The following is a 20,613-nucleotide window of genomic DNA, read 5'->3' as shown; positions in this document are numbered from 1 at the left end:
AGGGGAAAGGGTGAGTTCTGTCACTTTGATCTCTTCAAAGAGACGGCTGCATGTAGCTTCACATTTATTGGACAGAAGGCCAAGGGTCGGTTTCACTATCAAGACGAACGCGGATGGTGTACAGCTGATAAAACACCTCCAGGCCAAATATTTTAGGATATTCCACACCATGTATTATTTGTTATTATTATTATTATTATTATTTATTCTACCTATATTTTAACTATATTCTATTCTACTTATATTTTACCTATAGGTATTCTACCTATATTTTGGAATATACGTAATGTTCAAAAATCCCTTATGTTCTTCTTATTTGTCTTACTTTCGTTTTGGATGATTAATTCTACATTTGAGGGAATTTTCCGGGAGGGGAATTAGTTTTCAGCAGGGGGAGGAAGGATTTTCGGGGATGGAATTTCCCCTGGGAAAACAGTCTTTTAATCTAGGATCCTAAGTCAGTAAATTTTAGAAAAGAAAATCGTTCTATGTTGTGCCGTTTAACAAGTACCAGCATAACAAGTGCATATGCAATATTACCATGATCCGTATTCGCTATAACTATTAGGGAATTCAGAACATTTCATAATTTTGGGACAAGCTCACCCTAACAGGTCTGGAGGATTATTAACCTATAATGCTGAGATTGAGGAATCTTCACCAAGTCAACTCAAGTTGGACAAGCTGAATGACCTCAATCAAAACGGACACAGTAAAAACAGTATATATATAACAAGATATAACAAACAGGTATACAATTTATTCACCCAGAATCCCAAAATTAATAAACCTTAAAATAATCAATCACACTATTTTGCATGAATCGGCAGCTATCAGCTATAAGACAAGAACTGTACATATACTCAATCTGCATTTGATTTCTTCTCCCTTATAAATTAAAATTTAGAAACGATACTACGATGATCATTAATTGCTATAAGCATTTCATAATTTTGGGACGGGGCTAGTTCCAAGGGGTTTGGAGAAGGGCTGTACGCCTACAAAAAAAACGCGTTCGGGAGAATAATATCTTAACACAAATTTAGCTTATATTGGCCAAATCAATGACCTCAGTCGAAAAAGACGCAATAACATCAGCATAAACAACAAGATATAATAGGCTAAACCAGAGTACAATCTGTTCAGCCAGAATTACAAAATCACTATAGCTTAAAAAAACAAACCACACGACTATGTTGACTATGTTGTGTCGTCTGGGAACCACCATGATAAGAAATTTATTCCTCGTACTATCATGGGTCGTAATAGCTATAATAGTTCTGAGTTTGGGTGAACTTTGGAAGAAGACTAGTTTCAAGGAATTTGAAGAAAGATTGTTCATCTGTAAAAATTTGGGAACAAAAGTTAACACAAATTCAGTGCAAGCTGGCCAAACTCAGCGACCTTAATTGAAAACAGACCCCATAACCATTAATATACACACCATGAAAATTGAAGAAGACAATATTTTTGCAATGAAAGAAAGAGAAATAAACAGAAGTTTCCGAGATAATTAAAAAATCATACCATTTTTTTCTTTGAAGTTCTTACTTCTAGAGAAGGAGATATTTCATTATCTCATAGAAAACAACTTCATTTAATTCGTTGATTTATTTAATTTAAGGACTCGTACCTTCATGCTTCAGGGTGGGAGAAGGAGGTCTCGGAAATGTCAATGGTAAAACATTTCTCCCACAGATAGTTTTTTTTTCTTTACAAAAAACTATTTTTTGCATTCAATACTACTTATGGAGACTTCCTAAGGCCCCCCTCCCTGAGAGGGTGCCCTTGTTTAAAAGGGGAAGGCAGTGAGTTTTCATAATTACTAATGGAATTGGGGGAGGGGGATGGAAGAAGCTGCGCTTTCGAGCTAGTCTGTTTGTTTTTTCTGAATGCAAGTTATACAGATACTATCACGACAAAGGATAATAGCATTTATTAAAAGAGAAGATGATGTCTGACATTCAATAATATATTCACTGAAAGCGGAAATATAGGTAAAGGCCATATTAGACTTTGTAATATACATCCCCACCTCCGATAAAAGGTGTTCACTGAGTCCTACTACAGAATTTCAGCAAGGTTCGTTACATATATTTTCCGACAGGAGTACAGTGAATATGATTATTAAGACTTTTTTTTTCTTTGTAGCTGAAAATTAAAAAAAAAGTTGTTTTAAACGAAAAATATCGTGGCCTAGCGGCATCACAAAAAGAGAAAGAACAATATCAACATTAAATACTCAAAAAGAGAATCCACCACTGAAAGAAAAGCAAAAACAGAACTAGCAAATGGTTCTAATGAACCGAATGCAGAGGAAAAACAGACTTTGTGGATTTTATAACTTAAACAAAACTTTTCACTGGGCTCCATTGTTTCACTAGACACTTCTGCATTACAATATCAATCAAGAAAATAAGAGGTAGGTTAGGAATTAATTGCGGCTCGATCAGAACTTCCATGATTCTAAAGGCCGTCAAAAACCTAAAAAGAAAGAACTTCGGTTATTGGACATAAAAGACATGCTAGGCAGCGATGGTCCTAAATTAAAATATTTTTCGATGCTTTGACACGGGTGGGCCAAATTACCTCAGTGTATCACAATCAATAATCATGGAGTCTTTTTTCCCTTCTGCGACCAGGTGTCAGGATAACAAGAGGCCCACATCCCAAATCTGTAGAATTTTAAATGCAATAACAATCCTTAGCAGGGAAAACATTTTTCCCGAAACACTTCCCACCCAGATTCCGCCCACCTCGGGATTTCTTTCTGGATCTGTTTCTATCTTCTTCCACATTCGCTGCTTCCCCTTCGCATTTGAAAAAAAAATTAGGCCCTATATTACTGGAAAAAATTAACAAAGCATACCGATACTTTCATTTTCTCTTCCTTTATTGCTTGTAAAAATGTTTATTGTAGCAACAAGCCACCGGAAGCCAACAAAGCCACGCAAGCTCCTCCTGCATCCCAATCTTTTCTTACACCCTCCCAAGAAGTTCCCATTTCCCTTAAATCTTTCCTTACAACCAAGGCCGTATCCAAGGGGGTTAGCGTGGATTCCCCCCCTCCCGCCCAAAATTTGCTTTCGACTCGTAAAAACGTAAACAAAAGTTTATGAACAAATTTTTGATGCGTTTTGTATCCCCCCCCCTCAAAAAATCCTTTTGTATCCCCCCCCCCTCTGACACAAATCCTGGATACGGCCCTGCTTACATCATCCTCTCACCCATTCGGGGACGACCTGCTTTTCGTTTGGCCCTAAAGGGTTAGCCGACAAAGACGATCATTGTCATTTGTCATCCTTCATCCGCAAAACAGGTCCTTGCCCTCTCCACCTTTCTCTCATTATAGCCCTAGAAAGCGGGATTGAAACACAGTACGTCTTAATGTTTGAATACGGTGATTTTTGTTTATAATGTATTTTAGCTAGTTTTAGTTATTTTTTTCCTATTTCGTCTGATGTTTGTTTCCTGTTTGTTGTTTTTTACCCCAAAATTCAAATTCAGCCCTTCGAGGCATTGAAACAAACATCTTATCTTATCTCGCTCTGATTCACAGAAGAGTGGAATGAACAGGTAAGAGCACTTAAAAAACAGCTGTTTACAAAATTTGTCCAAACCCCATTCCCTGAGAGTATTTTCCCAGAAAATCCATCTGTTGATTCTTGCAATTGAAGGTCTAATAGATGCATGAAGCCTATGGATTAAACTGGGGAAGAACTCGTGCCACATCGGATGTTTGATGTTTCCTCAAAGTATGTAAACAAAAGGAATACACTAACGACGTCTAGAACGGGGGCAGAGACCCCTACTTACATATAATTAAAAAGATTTTGATTTTCTCTAAATGTTGTTATTGTTCGGATAACCCTTTTATCTCATAGCAGATTTTAAGGTATAGAAACTTTTTTCTACTCAATATAATATAACTATAAATATATTTATATAATATATAAATATAATTTTTTTTTTTACAAAATACGGTACTTGTATGAAATACCCCTACCTAGCATTCTTCATCTAAGTGGAACCTAAGTAAAACCTTTTTTGTCGATGTTTTTTTTTTACAAACAAATTTGAGGTATATATTTGCACATTACGGGGGGGGGCTGGGTGGGGTAAAGTACCTCTGTATTTGCTAAGATTTGGCTAATAAAGTATTATATTTTCATCATATTTTTATATTTCATTAGGATTGAGCGTCAAAGAAACAGAACTGCTATACTTCACCCCCCTCCCCTAATGTGCAAATATATAGCCCAAATTTGATTCTAAAGTATTATATTTTAATCTTACTTTCTTATATTTCATTAGGATCGAGTGTCAGAGAAACATATATGAAGAATATTAGGTAGGGGCTATTTCATACAAGTACCCTAAATACTACAAAAATCATGGTTGCAGCGTCAAGTACAACTTAGTAAAGAACTATTATAAAAGACGCCACTTAAACTCAATTCATGCTATTGTTCTTTGACTTACTGTGACTAAAGTTAACAGAAATCAATTCATGCCCAAAACGGTTCAGTATATCATGATTCATTTAAGCATTTCAATTTTTGTTGTATTATTCTATTACTAGATGCATAGGTTGTGGGATGAGAGACATAATAAAGAAAGAAAACCCATAGTATATACTGTTTTGCACGGAATAGCCTCTGAATTTATCCACTATGTAGCATGGATTCAGCTACCCTTTGTACAATGTTTTTGCATTTGATCTGTAGCTGGATATAGGTAATATTGTATCTATTAATTATTTCGAATATAAATAGTTTATATTTGCATTATGAGTACAGTTTATGCTATAATATTTTCTTTTTAATATTGTCAGTCACCTCCTAAATTTGTGCAAAAAACATTAAATACTTTAAGCGCATATTTACACGATAATGAAAGGACAAAATTAGAATAAACCTAATAAAGGAAAAAGTGAGTGCATATTATGCAACGTAAAGGGGCTTAAATTGAGTAGCTTGAGAAATTAAACGTTTACTTTTTAAATATTTCTGCAAATTTGTTTTCAAAATAACATTTTACAATTGAAACTAAGGAAAATAATAATTACCATTCCTGAATCAACTACAAGTTGAAATTTTTTCTCACTAACCAGTTTTTTTTAGCAACATCCTTTTTTAAACATTTGGTTCCAATGGGCTGTTCTGGGTTTGTTAATTTCTGGACTGTAAGATAGTTTTTTTCTCAAAATTTTTCGTAATATACTTGGGTCTTTGAAGTATAAACCGATCTAATCTCAATAAATGTTATCAAGAGGAAAAACAACAAAGAAGCAAAAACAGACATTCACACAATTACAAGTCAGCATACTAAAGACTCAAACAGCTTATGATAAACTACACTTTTACCCTGCCATAAAACAGATGTTAAGAATCACTAAGTGAATGATAATCATCAGTCAATGGGTTAAAATGTTTTTAGCTCACGGGTTAAAAAACAGACATTCTCCATGCAGGTACCTTTCACCTACCGGTTATATATGAACGCACCTTCGAGCCATTTCATACCAATTAAAAGCTGAGTTCCTGGGTTCTTCTGACAATGTACAAACTGAACAGCAAGTTCAGTTGCTGTTCAGTTTTGACAGCAAGCACAGCATGTCAAAACTGATTTAAGGTTTTTTTCGACTTCTGAAAGTTTCATTTCTGGAAAATTATTTTCCATTCTCGGACTAACAAACTTTGATATCTAAGCAAAATCGATCTGATTTTTTGATCTCGTAGAACAAACCCTCTACTAATTTATGTATTAGGGAAAGCAAACAAAATAGAAAGCACACTTAATGAAAATATGATGACATTTTGTCAAATACTTTGGAATTAGTTATAAATCGAATTTCTTCGCTTCTTCTTTCCTTCTCTTTCTTCTTCTGTCCTTCTCTTTTAAAATAGTTTCTATAATTAAATTAAATAAAAAAAACAGGTTTTTTTAACTGTAAGTAAGGAGCGACATTTAAAACTTAAAACAAACAGAAATTACTTCGTATATGCAAGGGGCTGTCCCCTCCTCAGCGCCTCGCTCTTTACGCTAAAGTTTGACTCTTTCTCACAACTCTACTTTTTAAAACAATAAAAAAAAACTAAAACACAAATTCACACCCAAAAAGTTGTACACCTCAAGTTCAAATATAGCCCCTATGATAATTTTTAAAGAACAAAGGCCTTACAGTTATATTTCCAAGAGGACAGGTTGTACTACTTCATACAAGACGTGACGCCCTTTGCATCAGCTTTAGCCGCAAAGTTTTAATCAATCCCTAAACCCCTCTCACAACCCAATAAGGAACCGACTTCCAGGGAAACAAAATAACAAAAAGATCTATATTCTCACTCTATTTCATTACAAGACAGTCTTCCAATGAAGAATAGTAATTTTTCTTCTTTAAACACCATTTCCAATTACTTTGCTCCTCCTTTCATCGTTCTTATCAACTTTAATTTGGTGTGTTCTTTCATTTTAGTTTGTTCTTTAATCTTTTGACAATTGCCACATATCTTCAATTTTTATCAACCTTTTTCATATATTTAATATCATTTTTCTCTGACCTACTGACTTTTTTTATAATGTTTGATTAACTTTGTTTTTACGTTTCAGAATTTGTTCCTATTATTAATTATTTTCTGAAAGACCATTATTGTTTTTGTTTATTAGCTAGGCATTTGTATTTTGCACAATTTTTTTCAAGTCCAGTAATATTTTTCAGCTATTTAGTTATTTTACATTTATTCCGTAGCTACTCAGCTATGAGCTGTAATATGTTATTTACATACAATATTATTTATATATATTATTATTATATTACACATATTATTTTTTTTACATGTTTTTCTCATTTAATTCGGGACCAAATAAAAACAAGAAATTTCAAAACCGAGATACGATATTTGGCTTTGAGTGGGACGATATGCTATTTGAAATACCTTGAATGACGGAATGCTTTTCCGTCATTCGGAAAATAATACAGGAATTAATCTCTTGTTTTCCATATTGACTTGATAAAACACACAAAAATGTTTAGCATATATTAATTGTTACAAATATAATTAAGTTATTAGAAATCAACTTATTATTACTACTACTACTACGGACTCACTGCAGCACCAAGCCATCTGAGGCTAACACAGCTACACACGCTCCTCCTCCATCCCTATCTATCCAAAACCTCCCTCTTTATACTATCCCAAAAAAGCCCTATTTCCCTTAAATCTTTCCTTCCAGCGTCCTCCCACCCCATTCGTGGACGAACTGCTTTTTGTTTGGTCAAACAAGGACAGTCTTTTATTATTCAATTATGTAATTAAGTTTTAAATTAAAATTACAAATCGACATAATATTATTAATTAAAGATACATATTTTGGAATAATACTATGATAAATAATAAACATGTTTTAGGTTGACTTGGAATAGCTGAGACATCTTGTTTTATTTATAACGAAGAACTCCTTTCAGTTTTTCACTTCTATTCTTCCTTAAACTCTGGAATGTCTCATCTTGAACCTCTGGCTGAATTTTTCATGAAGAACTAATACTTTGCATAAGCTTTCCGCTTATGCAATTTTGCAAATTTGCCATTTCGCCATTTGCAAATGGCAAATTTGCCATTCTTCTTTAATACCGTAGATCGAAATGATGATTCCTCATATCTCAGGGACGTAAGCCGGAGGGGAGGCTCGGCCCACTAAGGTCCTACATTTTCCTTGATTTCTGGGTAATAGTTATTCTAATTATTAAATAATATCTGTTTTTCATTATTTTATATTATTAAAAATAAAATTAAAGCTCTGATATCCCCTAATCTTTATTAAACAATAATGACTATTATTAATTAACTGAAGATCTGCATCTTTTCTTTGCACTGGATACTGGATATGTTCATACGCAATTTTATTCGAAATTTTACGATTCCTTATTTCTTGCAAAATAAACTTCCTTCATATGAGATAAGGCCTTAATTTACAAATTTCCATCACAGTATCAAGGTAGAACAGTTTTTTTTTTTTTTTTTTTACGAAAAAGCCAAGTTGCTGCCACTTTGAACCGTGAAAATAGTTAAGCAAAACTAATTAGCTAAATCTTACAACGCTTTTCATCCGTAAAATTTCAAATATTAACAATGTGCTGATTCCCAAATACAACCACAAATTCAAAGGAAAGCTACATCTTCTTAAGCTGTTGTATATTTTAGTGCATTAGAAGGCTGACGATGCTCTTAACACCACCCCGGCATGAGGATTAAGTAATTACGTTTACAGCAAAAATGGTTGAGCAATTCCCCCCCCAAAAAAAAAAATCAGATTTCACTTTCATTGTGCTTGGTACTTCAACCTTTCACAATATAGAAAAAAACGAAAGAAATTTTACTTTTTAAAGAAGAAAAGAAAGGTTTAAACAAAGAAAGAAAGAATGAAAATGGTTGTCAAATAAGTAGGCTACTGAAATAAATATAAAAGGAGAAATTTGAAAGTGAAAATAGCAACAGCAGGAAGGTATAATTCCTATTTTCAAAATTATATTATTCAGCTTAAATTAAAAACTAAAATTTCCTTCATTTCATGCCTTTGTGAAATAACAGTGCTAAAACAAACAGAAATTTGCTGATAAAATTACCAAAACCAAAAAGATTTAATTAGAAATATCAGTGGGAAATAAATTAAAAGATAAACTACTAAAATAAAGAAGAGAGGAAAGCTTCGATAAAACTTCACCATTCATTCGGGCTCCGTTCTTCCTAGCATCTTCTATGTGAGTCAATAAATATTCTTTAAGCTCGTTGTAAGCCTCATGGATCTCATCATTTACTATAATCTTGTGGAAGTTCCCTGGTGTTTCACCTATAATAAAAACATACATTTAATCGTACATTTGTACCAAGGCCGTTTTCAGGGTAAGGGGTACAGGATTTACCCCCCCCCCCCGCAAAAAAAGGGGATCAAAAGACTCGTAATAAAGTGATACAAATGAATAAAAACAAATTTTTGATACGTTTTTCAAAGTTTTTGTGTAACCCTACCCCCAGAACAAAGTCGTGGATAAACTCTTGATTCCAAAATTCTGTTCCCGGCTTTGATAAGATGCCACTGGTTAGAGGCTAACTGAAAGTGTTTTGGGTCCCTTTATGGTGGTAATACCCTGTGGTAGCACATTGGACAGATGCTCTGCCTAACAATAGAGGGTCAATAAGGGAGGGGTCAATACCTCTAATTAAATGACCCTTATGTTTCAGGACTTGCTCCTAAAGAATTGGGACAAAAAGTCAAACTATAGCGTAAAGAGAGAGGTATCGAAGAGGAGGACAGCCCCCCTCATATACGTGATAATTTCTGTTTTTTAAGTTTTGATGTTACTCTTTACTTTCAATTGAAAAAACTTAATTTTATTATTTAGTTTCATTCAAAAATCATGACATCTGGTCTTTCAAGTTTTGATGTTACTCTTTACTTTCAATTGAAAAAACTTGTTTTTATTATTTAATTTCATTCATAAATCAGACATCTGGTCTTCTATGTTTTGATGCTACTCTTTACTTTCAATTGAAAAAACATTGTTTTTATTACTTAATGTCATTCAAAAATCAGACATCTGGTCATTTAAGTTTTGATGCTACTCTTTACTTTCAATTGAAAAAAAACTTGTTTTTATTATTCAATTTCATGCAAAAATCAGACATATGGTCATTATGTTACCCCTTAGGACATCTGATAGACATTTCGAGGTACCCTTTCTGTACTTTCTCTGTGGCTGCTCAATTTCGCATGTGAGGAATTTTTAGTGGAGGAGAGGGATTATCCGGGGGAATTTTCTGCAGGGGCGTGGGGGTGGAGAAACGCCTAGCTCCATATTTTCCAGATACAAATTAACTGAACTAAGGTAAGCATACAGAGTCTTGATAACAATAGATACATCAAACGAATCAAATTTCATGCTTATTCAAAATATGTAAAATTCATCAAATTTAATGATACCCATCAAAAGTTACGAGCCTGAGAAAATTTATCCAATTTTGCAAAAAGGGGAAAACACCCCCAAAACATCAAGTGATCTTAATGAAGATCCCACTACCGGATTCATAATATCAGATATCTCTACTGTAGACAGGACCGGACCGACTAGGTGCGGGGCCCGATTGGATTTTTTTTTTGCGGGGCCCCCTCTGCATATTAAATTTTTAAGTGTCACACAATATTTCTTCCTATAGATCTATTGAGTTACAACTGATCTAATAATTTAAAAAAATGTGAAAGGTGTTCTTTAACATCTCCAACAGGGTCTAAAAAGTACATTTGGCCATATAAATATGGTTCAAAATCACCTTCAGGGGTCTGTGATGGGTGTGCCGTTAAATTGATTTTGTGATAAATTTGTCCAGCTGTTTTGAAGCTGAAAACATTACGACTATTTTTGGTTCGATTATCGCTTACGTTGAATGAAGCTAAAGCAACACATTAGTTCCAGTTTTGTATTTGTTCGTGGAACTCCTTAGAGAGCAAGTGATGTCCTATAACAGGCTAAACAAATTTATTTGGAAATCGTTGATGCAGGAATGCAATTCGAAGAAGCAGGCAGCAGTCCCCAAATAAATCATTGTTTGTTGGCTACTTTTCCTGTGGGGCAATGGAGGACTCCACAGTGAATGTATATATTGCTGAAGGGTTCCAATGACTTGTAAATAACCCTTGCGTAATTTACGGCATCTTTGTATGTTTTTTACTGGGTTTTATGCCACAATTTGTTGGCATTGAAGATTGTGATGGAGCTGTTCTTTCCACATAATTTTTTTTCGGTACTTGTGTACATAACGATACACACTCGAGAAGTGAAGTTAAGTCAATCCTAATGAAATATAATAAAATATAATGAAAATTAATACTTTAGAAACAAATTTGAGCTATATTTTCGCACATTAGGGGGTGGGGGTGGGGGAGTACATCGGGTCTGCATGCAAATTGGGTTAGCTACAAATATTCTGCATATTATGAAGTAAGGATTGTTTTCTAACTGCAAGCTGTCCAAATACTTTACCCCCTTCCCCACCCGTAATGTGCAAATATATAGACAAAATTATGTAAGTCCAATGTATTCTGTCACCTGACATTTGTTTTCCAATGAGCATAAGCTAATTGTCTCTTAATACAGACAGATAAAAACCGGTTTATTCTCCAGTATCTACCATTATGTACATAAGTTCGTTTTTTTCTTTTGCACTTTCATTTTTGACTCGTTCTGATTCTTGCATTTTTTGCATTTTTGCATTTTTTTTGCATTTTGCATTTTTTGCCAGAAGAAAGATCACGGATGCATCTTTATTTATTTATCTTTTTCCCCCAAGGGTGATCGTATCACACCAGGAATCGTATAAGATCAGGAGAGGGCTCATATGATCGGAAATCAAAAGTTCTAGTGCCCTTTTTAATTGAACAAAAATATTGGAGGGGAGCTAGCCCACTTCCATGCTCATTTTTTCCCCAAAGTCACCCGATCAAAATTTTTAGATGGTCGCTTTTTTCAGCATAGACAAAAAATCTAATAACTATGTCTTTGAGGATAACGTAACAACCCACAGTCCCCGGGGGAAGAGCTGCAAGTTATGAACTTTGCCCATTGTTTACATATAGTATTGGTTATTGGGAAATATACAGACGTTTTCAGGATGGATTTTTCTGATGAAGAGAGGAGGGGGTGGTTACGTGAGTGGATCTTTCCATGGAGGAATTTTTCATAGGGGTAGGGAATTTTCCATGAAGGGTGAGCCGGATTAAAAAAAAAATAGTTTAAAAAAAAAGATCAGAAATTTAATTAAAAAAACAAGATCTTTCAACTAAAAGTAAGGGGCAACATTAAAACTTGAAACGAACAGAAATTACTACGTAGTAAGGGAGGTCACCCCCTCCTCAATACCTCACTCTTTACGCTAAAGTTTTTTAGTATTTTAAGTTTTTTATTCTAATTAAACGGCTTTTGTGATTCAGGAGTCATTCTTAAAGATTTGGAACAAAGTTGAACTTCAGCGTAAGGTATGAAGTGTTGATGATCGGCGAACCTCCTCATATACGTAATAATTTCTCTTCGTTTTAAGTTTTAATGTTGCTCCTTACTTTTAGTTGAAAAATCTTGCTTTTTTATTTAATTTTTCTTCCTGAAGCGTACTATATTAACCAATTGAGCACCCAATTTTGAATGCTTGTTTCACATTTTTCACAAAAGCAATTTTTTTCTACCCTTTTACTACCTACCAAATTATTTATGCCACTAATTCTTTCCCAGTAACTAAACTAGGGTAAATTTTATTCATAGTTTTGACAGGTTTATTCGGGTTATTCCGGCTTAGTCGAATGTATCGACTAAGCACAATTGCAGTATATTTCTTTCACGGCTCATACACGGCTTTCACGGCTTATACACGGCTATATTAAAATTCGATTTTTTTCTTTCACCACTTGTGGGTGCTTTTACCACTTACGCATTTACCACTGCGACTTTAACCAAAGCCAGAGAGACGTGCATACCTCCCCAAAACAATAAATGAAAAGCATAAGACATTTTTATGAATGAAACTTGTTGAAATGATGCTCCGGAAGATGAAATTCAGGGACTACCCTTTAATGCAAGACAGATGTTGGAGCAAAATGACCACTTATACGACTTTGTGCATTTGCCTAAAGGTCATCTATCTTTCTCTTACGATTTCTACTGATTAGTAGATCCTAATCATTTTGCATCTCATCTTCTTTTGTACTAGATGTTTTGGATCTGAAAGGTTGATGTAAGTAGGCAAGTACTGATTAAAATCAGACATACGTGTGACGTAGTTTTTTTTTTCTTAGGTAGCTAATTGCGAACAAGACCAACGTTGGGGCAAAATGGCCACTTATACGATTTTATGCATTTGCCTAATGGTCATGAAATGATTTGTTCTTTTATGGCGATACTAACGTCATCTACATAAAATACTAAAACTACTGCATTAATGCTACTACTAACAAAAAACAACAGATAAAATAATGAGAAAATTAATCAAAGACAATGACATTTTTTATCTTTAAATGAATTTTTCGGCTCTATATCCAAGGGCTGTCCACAGCAAAGCACATAAAAAATAAGATAATATAATAATATAATAATATAATAAAATGATAAAATAATATAATATAATAAAATGTGCGATCATTAAAATTAAAAATTAAAATAGTCCTAGAATCAATATTTTAAGAAGTTCAACCGGGGAAAAAATGTCATGACAAATTAGTTCCTCATTATTTTACCCATTGTTATTTTTATGATGGAAAGGTAGTTGGGTCTTCCTCGTTATTTACTGGTTACTAACTAAGCTAGTAACTACTAACGCTATTAAATGACGATCTCAACCAAGTCATTAGTAGATTTTAATCATTTTACATTTTATCTTCTTTTGCACTAGATCTTTTGGATCTGAGAAATTGCTATATATTAGATAAATACTGACTAAAAATGGAAGTTAACAAATGAAAATATACTAAACTATACAACAGGAAGTTAATTAAATTTTCTTTTATATAATAATAACATTAAATATAGAAAAGAAAACATATTTAATATCAAAATTAGACAACAAGTGACGTATTTTTTTCCCTAGATAACTAATTGGGTTCACTTTTCCAGTGTTTGACAGAATCTTCAACAATTCAGTCACTTATCTAGTATTAAGCGAACCCATTGTTTTTGTTAATCATAGATACTGGTGAGTAGCTTGTTTTTGGAATTAGTTTTTGTGGCCTTTAAAGTTTTTAGTTCTGTTAATTTGGCTGTATCAGTTATTGGTTTATTCGCATTTTTTTTATTCTTCCAAATTTGGTTTTTATTGTTTTTTATGTTTACTTCCCCTGTTGTCTGTTTTTATCAGTTTGTTTCATCCGGTTTGTTTCCAAGAAAATGTGAAAATGTTCCCTTGTTTATCTTATAGCGCTGATGAAAAGAAGCGGCTGTTTTCTCGAAATAATCGTCTTATTTCGTCCATTATTTCCGTTTGTCTTAAAAAACCCCGAACTCGATCTTATTTCTTTAATTTACTTTTTCCTACTAAATGACCTAAACAATCTATAATAACAAATAGTAAGGACACAATTCGTCACCCATCTAGCATGCTAGCATATCTGCCAAAATTCAGATTTAGTATTTCTTTACATTGAATGAACCAAAAATCTAGTTTGAAGTCATATAGACATTCCAGAATTATCAAACCCATGAATCCAAAGTCTTAATATTTAGCAGCCATGCTAGTAGGATGGGCGATGAATTGTTATATATTGTTCACAAATTTCAACATTAACATTCCCCCTATGCTTTTATCACTTATCCAAGGCGTATCCAGAATTTTTTTTTCGGGCGGGGGGGGGGAGTACAAATTTCTTTAACGCATCAAAAATTTGTTTATATACATTTTGTAACGTTTTTATGACTTGGACAACAATTTCGGGGGGAAGGGTTCAAACCGGGTAACCCTTCCTGGATACGGCCTTATACTTACCACTAACCAAACTATCAATGTGGCAAAAATATGTGGTTGTATGAACCATCACTAAAAGATAAGAGTCCCAAAAGAGCACCTAAAATTATGGGGCTAGAGTTAGGCTGAAATCAAGGATGTTCAAGAGGGAACTTTGGCAAGTTGCCAAAAGAATAATACCCATATTACCAAAAGCAAGTTCTTCTTCAGCAGCAGACAATCTTTTCTTCAATGACTCCTCAGTCTCTGTACCACGAGAGAGTAAACGGTTTTTCAGCTCTTCCATTGACGGAGGTTTGATGAAGATCAGATGTGGATTCAAATCTGTTTTCTTGATTTGCATAACTCCTTGTCTTTCAATGTCCAAAACACAAATCTTGCCCAGCTTTTGAACCTTCTCTACTGCCATTTTACTGCAAAATAAATATTTAATAATCATTAAAAACAAATTAATGTACATAAATAATAAAGTACAGGCTGGCTATCGGAAACTTGTAGCCAATCAAGGGGATACAATACGCAATCACTAGTTCGGCCTTACTTAAGCCTTTGTGAGTATTGTGCCAGGCCAGATATTTTTATACTTAGCATTAAAGAATTATCTTGAGTTTTCGCTCGTTTAAGTTCAAAATTGACCTTATTCGTTCCCCCCCCCCAAAAAAAAACCGTATAACATGCAAAGGCTAAGAAAAATACGGTCGATACTTGCAATAAACTACTGATTAATGATAATTATGACTAGATGAAATAGCCTTTTAAGTTTAGGTTTGACAACTGAGGAATCAACCGACCTTAGTCCTTAATATAAAGTCCTTAGTCCTTAATATAAAGTTTAGGGTGGACAACCGAGGAATCAATTGACCTTATTCCTTAATGTAAAATATGTATGATTATAGAACCAAAGTGGACCCACAGCCCCACAAAAACTACCCTATTCCCCACCACCACGACAATTCAGTTGAAAAGTATGACAGTGGGACAGATTAAAATTAAAACACTAAAATAGTAACTTTTTAAAAACACAGTTTTATCTCTAAATGCACTAAAAAGTGCATGTATTTTGTTGTGCGTGTAATTATACAAATAAAACATACACATCTTAACAAGACATGAAAGGCGATTTCACTAGAATGTGCATTATTCAGAAATCGGATGATACACCTTAACAATGTTAGCAGATTCGTTTAAAATCAGCGAAAACAGAAAACAAAGATGAACAATTTGATTTGTGCAATTTATCTCAGGAAACAGAACAAGAACATCCTTCTTCCAAAAAAAATTGCAGCTATTCTGCTACTAATAGCTCAACGCTACACAGAGCCACCAAAGGCCAAAGCAGTTGCGCACGCTTCTTTTCCACCTCAATCTGTCCAACTATTCATTCTTTACTACCTCCAATGAAGTTCCAATTTTCTAAAAAAAAAAAAAAAATACGACCTCTTTCCATCCCACTAAAGAATATCCTGCTTTTTCGTTTGGTCCAAGACGATGCGCCAAAAAGCATGACCTTGGGTAGCCTTCCGTCCGTGGAGAAGACATTCCGTCCGTGGAGAAGACATTCCGACCGTGGAGCCTGACCTAACCATTTTAAACCACTAAGGACATAAAAATAAAACATTTTTACCCCCTGCATCCGTCTCAGGTCTATTTATACCTGAAAACAGCGATTTTGTAAGACTTTTCTTTTGTTTCTTATAAAATTATGAAATTTTAAGGGCGGCGTCACATTTTCGTCAATGTTGCCATGTTGAATTGTGCAAATTGATGATCAAAATTATATAGTTAAGTTTGACAACGCTTTCAGTCCGTAAAAATTCAAACATGAACGATCTGCAGATTCCCAAAGTCAACAACAATTCCAAAGGAAAGCCAAATTTTCTTAAGCAATTTGGCCCTATATATTTTTAGCTTATTCTTCACTGATTTTTCACACATGTTTCTTCTTTTGAAATCCGCCCGCTACTGCCAAATTGTAATCTCGATTTCTGATATATTTTTTACAATATATATGCTTGGGTAGGTTTCCAAATAACCAATCCAAACAATCAGATTTCATTTTCGATGTCATTGCTAATTTGACTTTTCTTTCATTATAACCATAGAAACTCGGATTGAACCACATTTTTCCAACAGATATCACTGCATCAACTCATTGGCTTGGTCAATTCCAGTGGGCAAAGCTCATATAATATGAACAATCTCAATTGCCTGCAAGTTCTGTGGACAAGGTCAGTCATAAATTTTTGAAAACCTATCATTTGGGGGTCTCCAATTGCCATCAAATGGCTAACAGAACTGATAGGCTATTTGAGTTACCCTTACTCTATGCGAAATGAGTAATTCAAGGGAAAAGTAACAAGTGAAACGAATAATTTTTATGCAATTCTGCAAAAAGTTATGCCAGCTTTCCCTCTCACAAACACTAACTGTCTTGGCTTTCCTCTAATTAAACATGGCTCTCAAGTTTTTCATCACTTCCACAAAGTCGATTTTAATTCAAAAATCAACGAAGTCATTATAAGTCAGTTCAGGCTTACGTTCCTTTGAAAGATAAGATTTTGCGAACAGACTACAACTGTAAATTGTACTGGAATATACTTGTATTTCTGAATTCACTATTTTCAGGTATATTCATTCAATAAACCAGAATTGTGATACTGCTTAGACTACTTCCAAAAGAGCCATCGAAACCTGCTCAAGAATTACGAGAGTTTTCGTATTCTCCCTGTTTTTCACCTATTTCCAAGATATTTTTTAAACTGAAAAAGGCCAATAAAATTTCAAAAATGTAATAGTAGATTGATAAAGCTAAATGTCAACTATCAAATGATACCGGAATTGTCATCATGAGTCGAAAAACGAAAACCTTAGGATTGCAAAAAAAGACCCAACATTTGTAAATTCAGTCGGCAGTGAAATAAGAAGTATTATTATACACTAAAAAAATAAACAAAATAAGACGTTCACAGTATTAACACAGCTAGATAGCGCAGAGATTTTTAAATTAAGCCTCGCGACTGAAAAAATGCGCGATTGAATGCAGTCCCTGGCTAGAATTAGCTGACCAGTGCCTTAAGCCTTCCCACACGAAATACGTTTGAATCGGGTCGGTTATACCAGAAACAAAACGATTGTTTATAAGAGTTATTCTCACCGTGGGTCATCAATTTGATAGTTTTTTGAAAACAATTTTTTTTATTGATTAATAAATAACTTGAACTGGAACTGTAATCCTATTTTGATGGCAGTGAAAGTTCACATTAACGTAATATGTAGTACAAACCTGAATCGGCATTTTTAGCAAATTTTTATAATCAGACAATAGCGTATAGATTATATATAATAAAATATACTAGTGCCTATGTTTCACTAAAAAAAAGTTTGGAAGATTTAACAGCTGTGTTTGTATTGTTGTCACTAAAAATTTTTGCTATTTTGTCAACAAAGTTGGACAAAATTTTGTCCAACAAAGTTGTTTACTAGGATTTTCAAATTACTTTTCCTTTACCATTACAGCGGCGTTCACATGGCTGTCCAGTTGGACTTGCATGTTTACACACATTATTATCCAGGCAGTTCTTGTTCAGACAAAAACTTCAATACTTGGCAGCAAATTATTACAGCTAAATAACCAGCTCTAGAGTCTAGACCTCCGGGCACAGAATTTCAAATAACACCAATCAGAAAGCTATTTTTACCACTCCATTCATTATCTGCACTTGAGGTTAATATGTATGTCCGACTAGACTTCCACACCCAACAAATGCATGGCTAGATACATATGGCTAGGCGCGGAAGCCTTGGTGGACCTGCATGTGAACGCTGCATAAACGCAGTTTGGTATCATAAAATTTAGTATTAAGATATAGCTACATGGCAGGTTTGTTTTAATTTCGGCTTCATTTTACCATCTTACTATTAAACAATGTAATGACAATAATTTGACAAAAGCGTTATACAACATTAATTTGAAGAAGATAAAGAGAAATTATGTGTTTGGCTCTTTGAACTAATGTGCTATTTTAGTTCACCGTGACTCAACACTATGTAGATGGCGGTTAGTTACGCACAATTTCAGTTTAACTAAACACAACACAATAGGACCATTTGGAAAAAAAAATAACTGTTTACAAGATTGTATTTGACAACTGTAGCAAACCGAGATAATCGCCCTATCCAGTTGCAAGATTTTATTTCCAAATAGTATAATTTTGTACAAATTTATCAAGAGCACTAGAGCAGCCGATCTTGTAAAAACAGGTCCTGTCGTATTTAGTTTCTATTTGTAATTGTCCTTAAGTTACACTTAACTCTTTACGCTAAGTTAGGGGGGTTCTGGTGATAGCCTTCTCGTGGTGCCACTGAGAGTACTAAGCACAAAGAGGAACATAGTGTTGGTCATTTGAGTCAATGTGCTGCCACTGGACGTCCTGCCCGGTATCTACCAATGAGGCAGGGTATTTTGTGGAGTGCACTACCAAGATTAAATGGACTGAAGCCAGAAACGGTTGCCAAAAAAATATCCATTAAGAGCAATCTAAAGTGAGAAAAAGAACCGAGGTGCTCTGCGTGGGTAATAGAAAAACTGTAACTAATATTGGCTCTGGGAATCAGTACCACTTGCCGCTGATGGCTGGTGAGTGACTCTCCCTTCTCTTGAGGGAGAATGTTGCCTACAAAGGACAGTCTGAAACTGGCGGGTAGGTTTCTCCGTATAGGCAAAAACAATGGTGGACACCTTGACACTACCGAGGAAGGAATGCCAGCCCTACCTCAAAATACTACACCCACGTTGGAACCAGAAGCCCTGTGGCTACAGGTGCAACATTGTTATGCTTTCATTTTTGGCGTAGAGGCAATGCGCCTTTGTGGCCAGAGCCTCGACTCAGTCTTGTAAGTCCATCCATACTAATCATACACTATGTTAGAATTGACCAGTTACACTCATGTCTCTAATCCTGGTATTCTTACAACTAAAGTGACATTATTTTGGTTGTGTGCCAATATTATTTTTGAATTTTGCTATCTCTCTTACTCATTGTATGTTTTGCTATGTTATTTACCAAAATGTATATGTTTGCGAAATTTCTTCTCAATCTTGTTATCGATCTACATATAAATCTACTTCTCATTCACATTTTATCTAATTTAATTATAGCGTTTGAATAAAAGGCGTGTTGATAGATATCAATCCACCTAGAGTTTAAATCAATCATGAGATACAGCCATTAACAGAATGAGCTACAGCCCCCCCCCCCCGATAGAATATACAAACATTATTGCGATATTTCTAGTCATTCCCATTTTTGTTGCCAATATACTTATCAGATGTCCTTATTTTATACAACAAAATAAGAAAATGGTATCCTGATTGGACACGACACTAGGTAAACGTAAGAGCAGCTCAGTCTACACAAGAATCCAATTTTTACTATTTTTTCGAGACAATTGTGAAACTTAAGGTAATTATTTTGTCCTGCAGTTCATTAGACGTAATTATTTTGACGATCCGGTTCAGTTTAGCCACCCAAATTCAAAACAAATTCCTTGCAAACAACCGGATCCTGACTCAACTGTATATATCAAAATGAAATGAAAATATTGAAAACGTGCAAAAATAATGAAAGTTCTAATATTTTGAATTCATATCTAGAAGCTTTTGTCAAAACGACAAAAGAGAAAAATAAGGAAAAAAACTATAACAGATTAAAAGATACATGAGGAGATAGAAAGAAATTCAAAGGCTACACAAGATAAAGCGAAAGAAACCTAAGCCTGGATAAGCTTTACGTGTTTTTAAACAAGTCCAACATTATAAGCACAGGCGCAATGCAGAGTGACTGCTACATACGACTGTGTATTTCCGAATTGTGTCCTGATATGGGATTTTGAAACAGTTTAAAGTATAGTAAAGTATAGCGGGTCTGCATGCAAATTGTTTTAGGTACAATTATTCTACATATTATGAAGTAAGAATTGTTTTTTAACTCCACTCTGTCTAAATACTTTACCCCCCCCCCTCTAATTTGCAAATATTTAGCCCAAATTATATATTTTACAAATATTCTGTTCCCAAAATTCCCAAATTATATATTTTACAAATATTCTGCAAAAG

General features: G+C 34.3%; 1 protein-coding gene across 5 annotated transcripts in view; it reads right to left on the bottom strand.

The window, feature by feature from the left end:
• Positions 1 to 1,178: 1,178 nt before the first annotated feature.
• The window catches only part of LOC148946394 (guanylate kinase-like), a 54,122-nt gene continuing 34,687 nt past the window's right edge, over positions 1,179 to 20,613 (bottom strand). For 4 of the 5 annotated variants that reach the window (XM_089098436.1, XM_089098438.1, XM_089098435.1 and 1 more), the window contains 2 exons: positions 14,688 to 14,911; positions 8,628 to 8,850 (listed from right to left, as the gene is read on the bottom strand). In XM_089098436.1, coding sequence (XP_088954562.1) covers positions 8,642 to 8,850; positions 14,688 to 14,911 — 433 coding nt within the window. In that variant the 3' untranslated portion in view covers positions 8,628 to 8,641. Of the gene's footprint in view, positions 2,485 to 8,627; positions 8,851 to 14,687; positions 14,912 to 20,613 lie in introns of those variants that run through there. The other variant, XM_089098437.1, reaches the window with a different exon arrangement.

This window comes from Artemia sp. Qi Xiang Cuo, chromosome 12, assembly GCF_049724085.1.
Source record: "Artemia sp. Qi Xiang Cuo chromosome 12, ASM4972408v1, whole genome shotgun sequence".
Classification (NCBI taxonomy): Eukaryota; Metazoa; Arthropoda; class Branchiopoda; order Anostraca; family Artemiidae; genus Artemia; species Artemia sp. Qi Xiang Cuo.
This window is presented reverse-complemented; position numbering and strand designations above follow the sequence as displayed.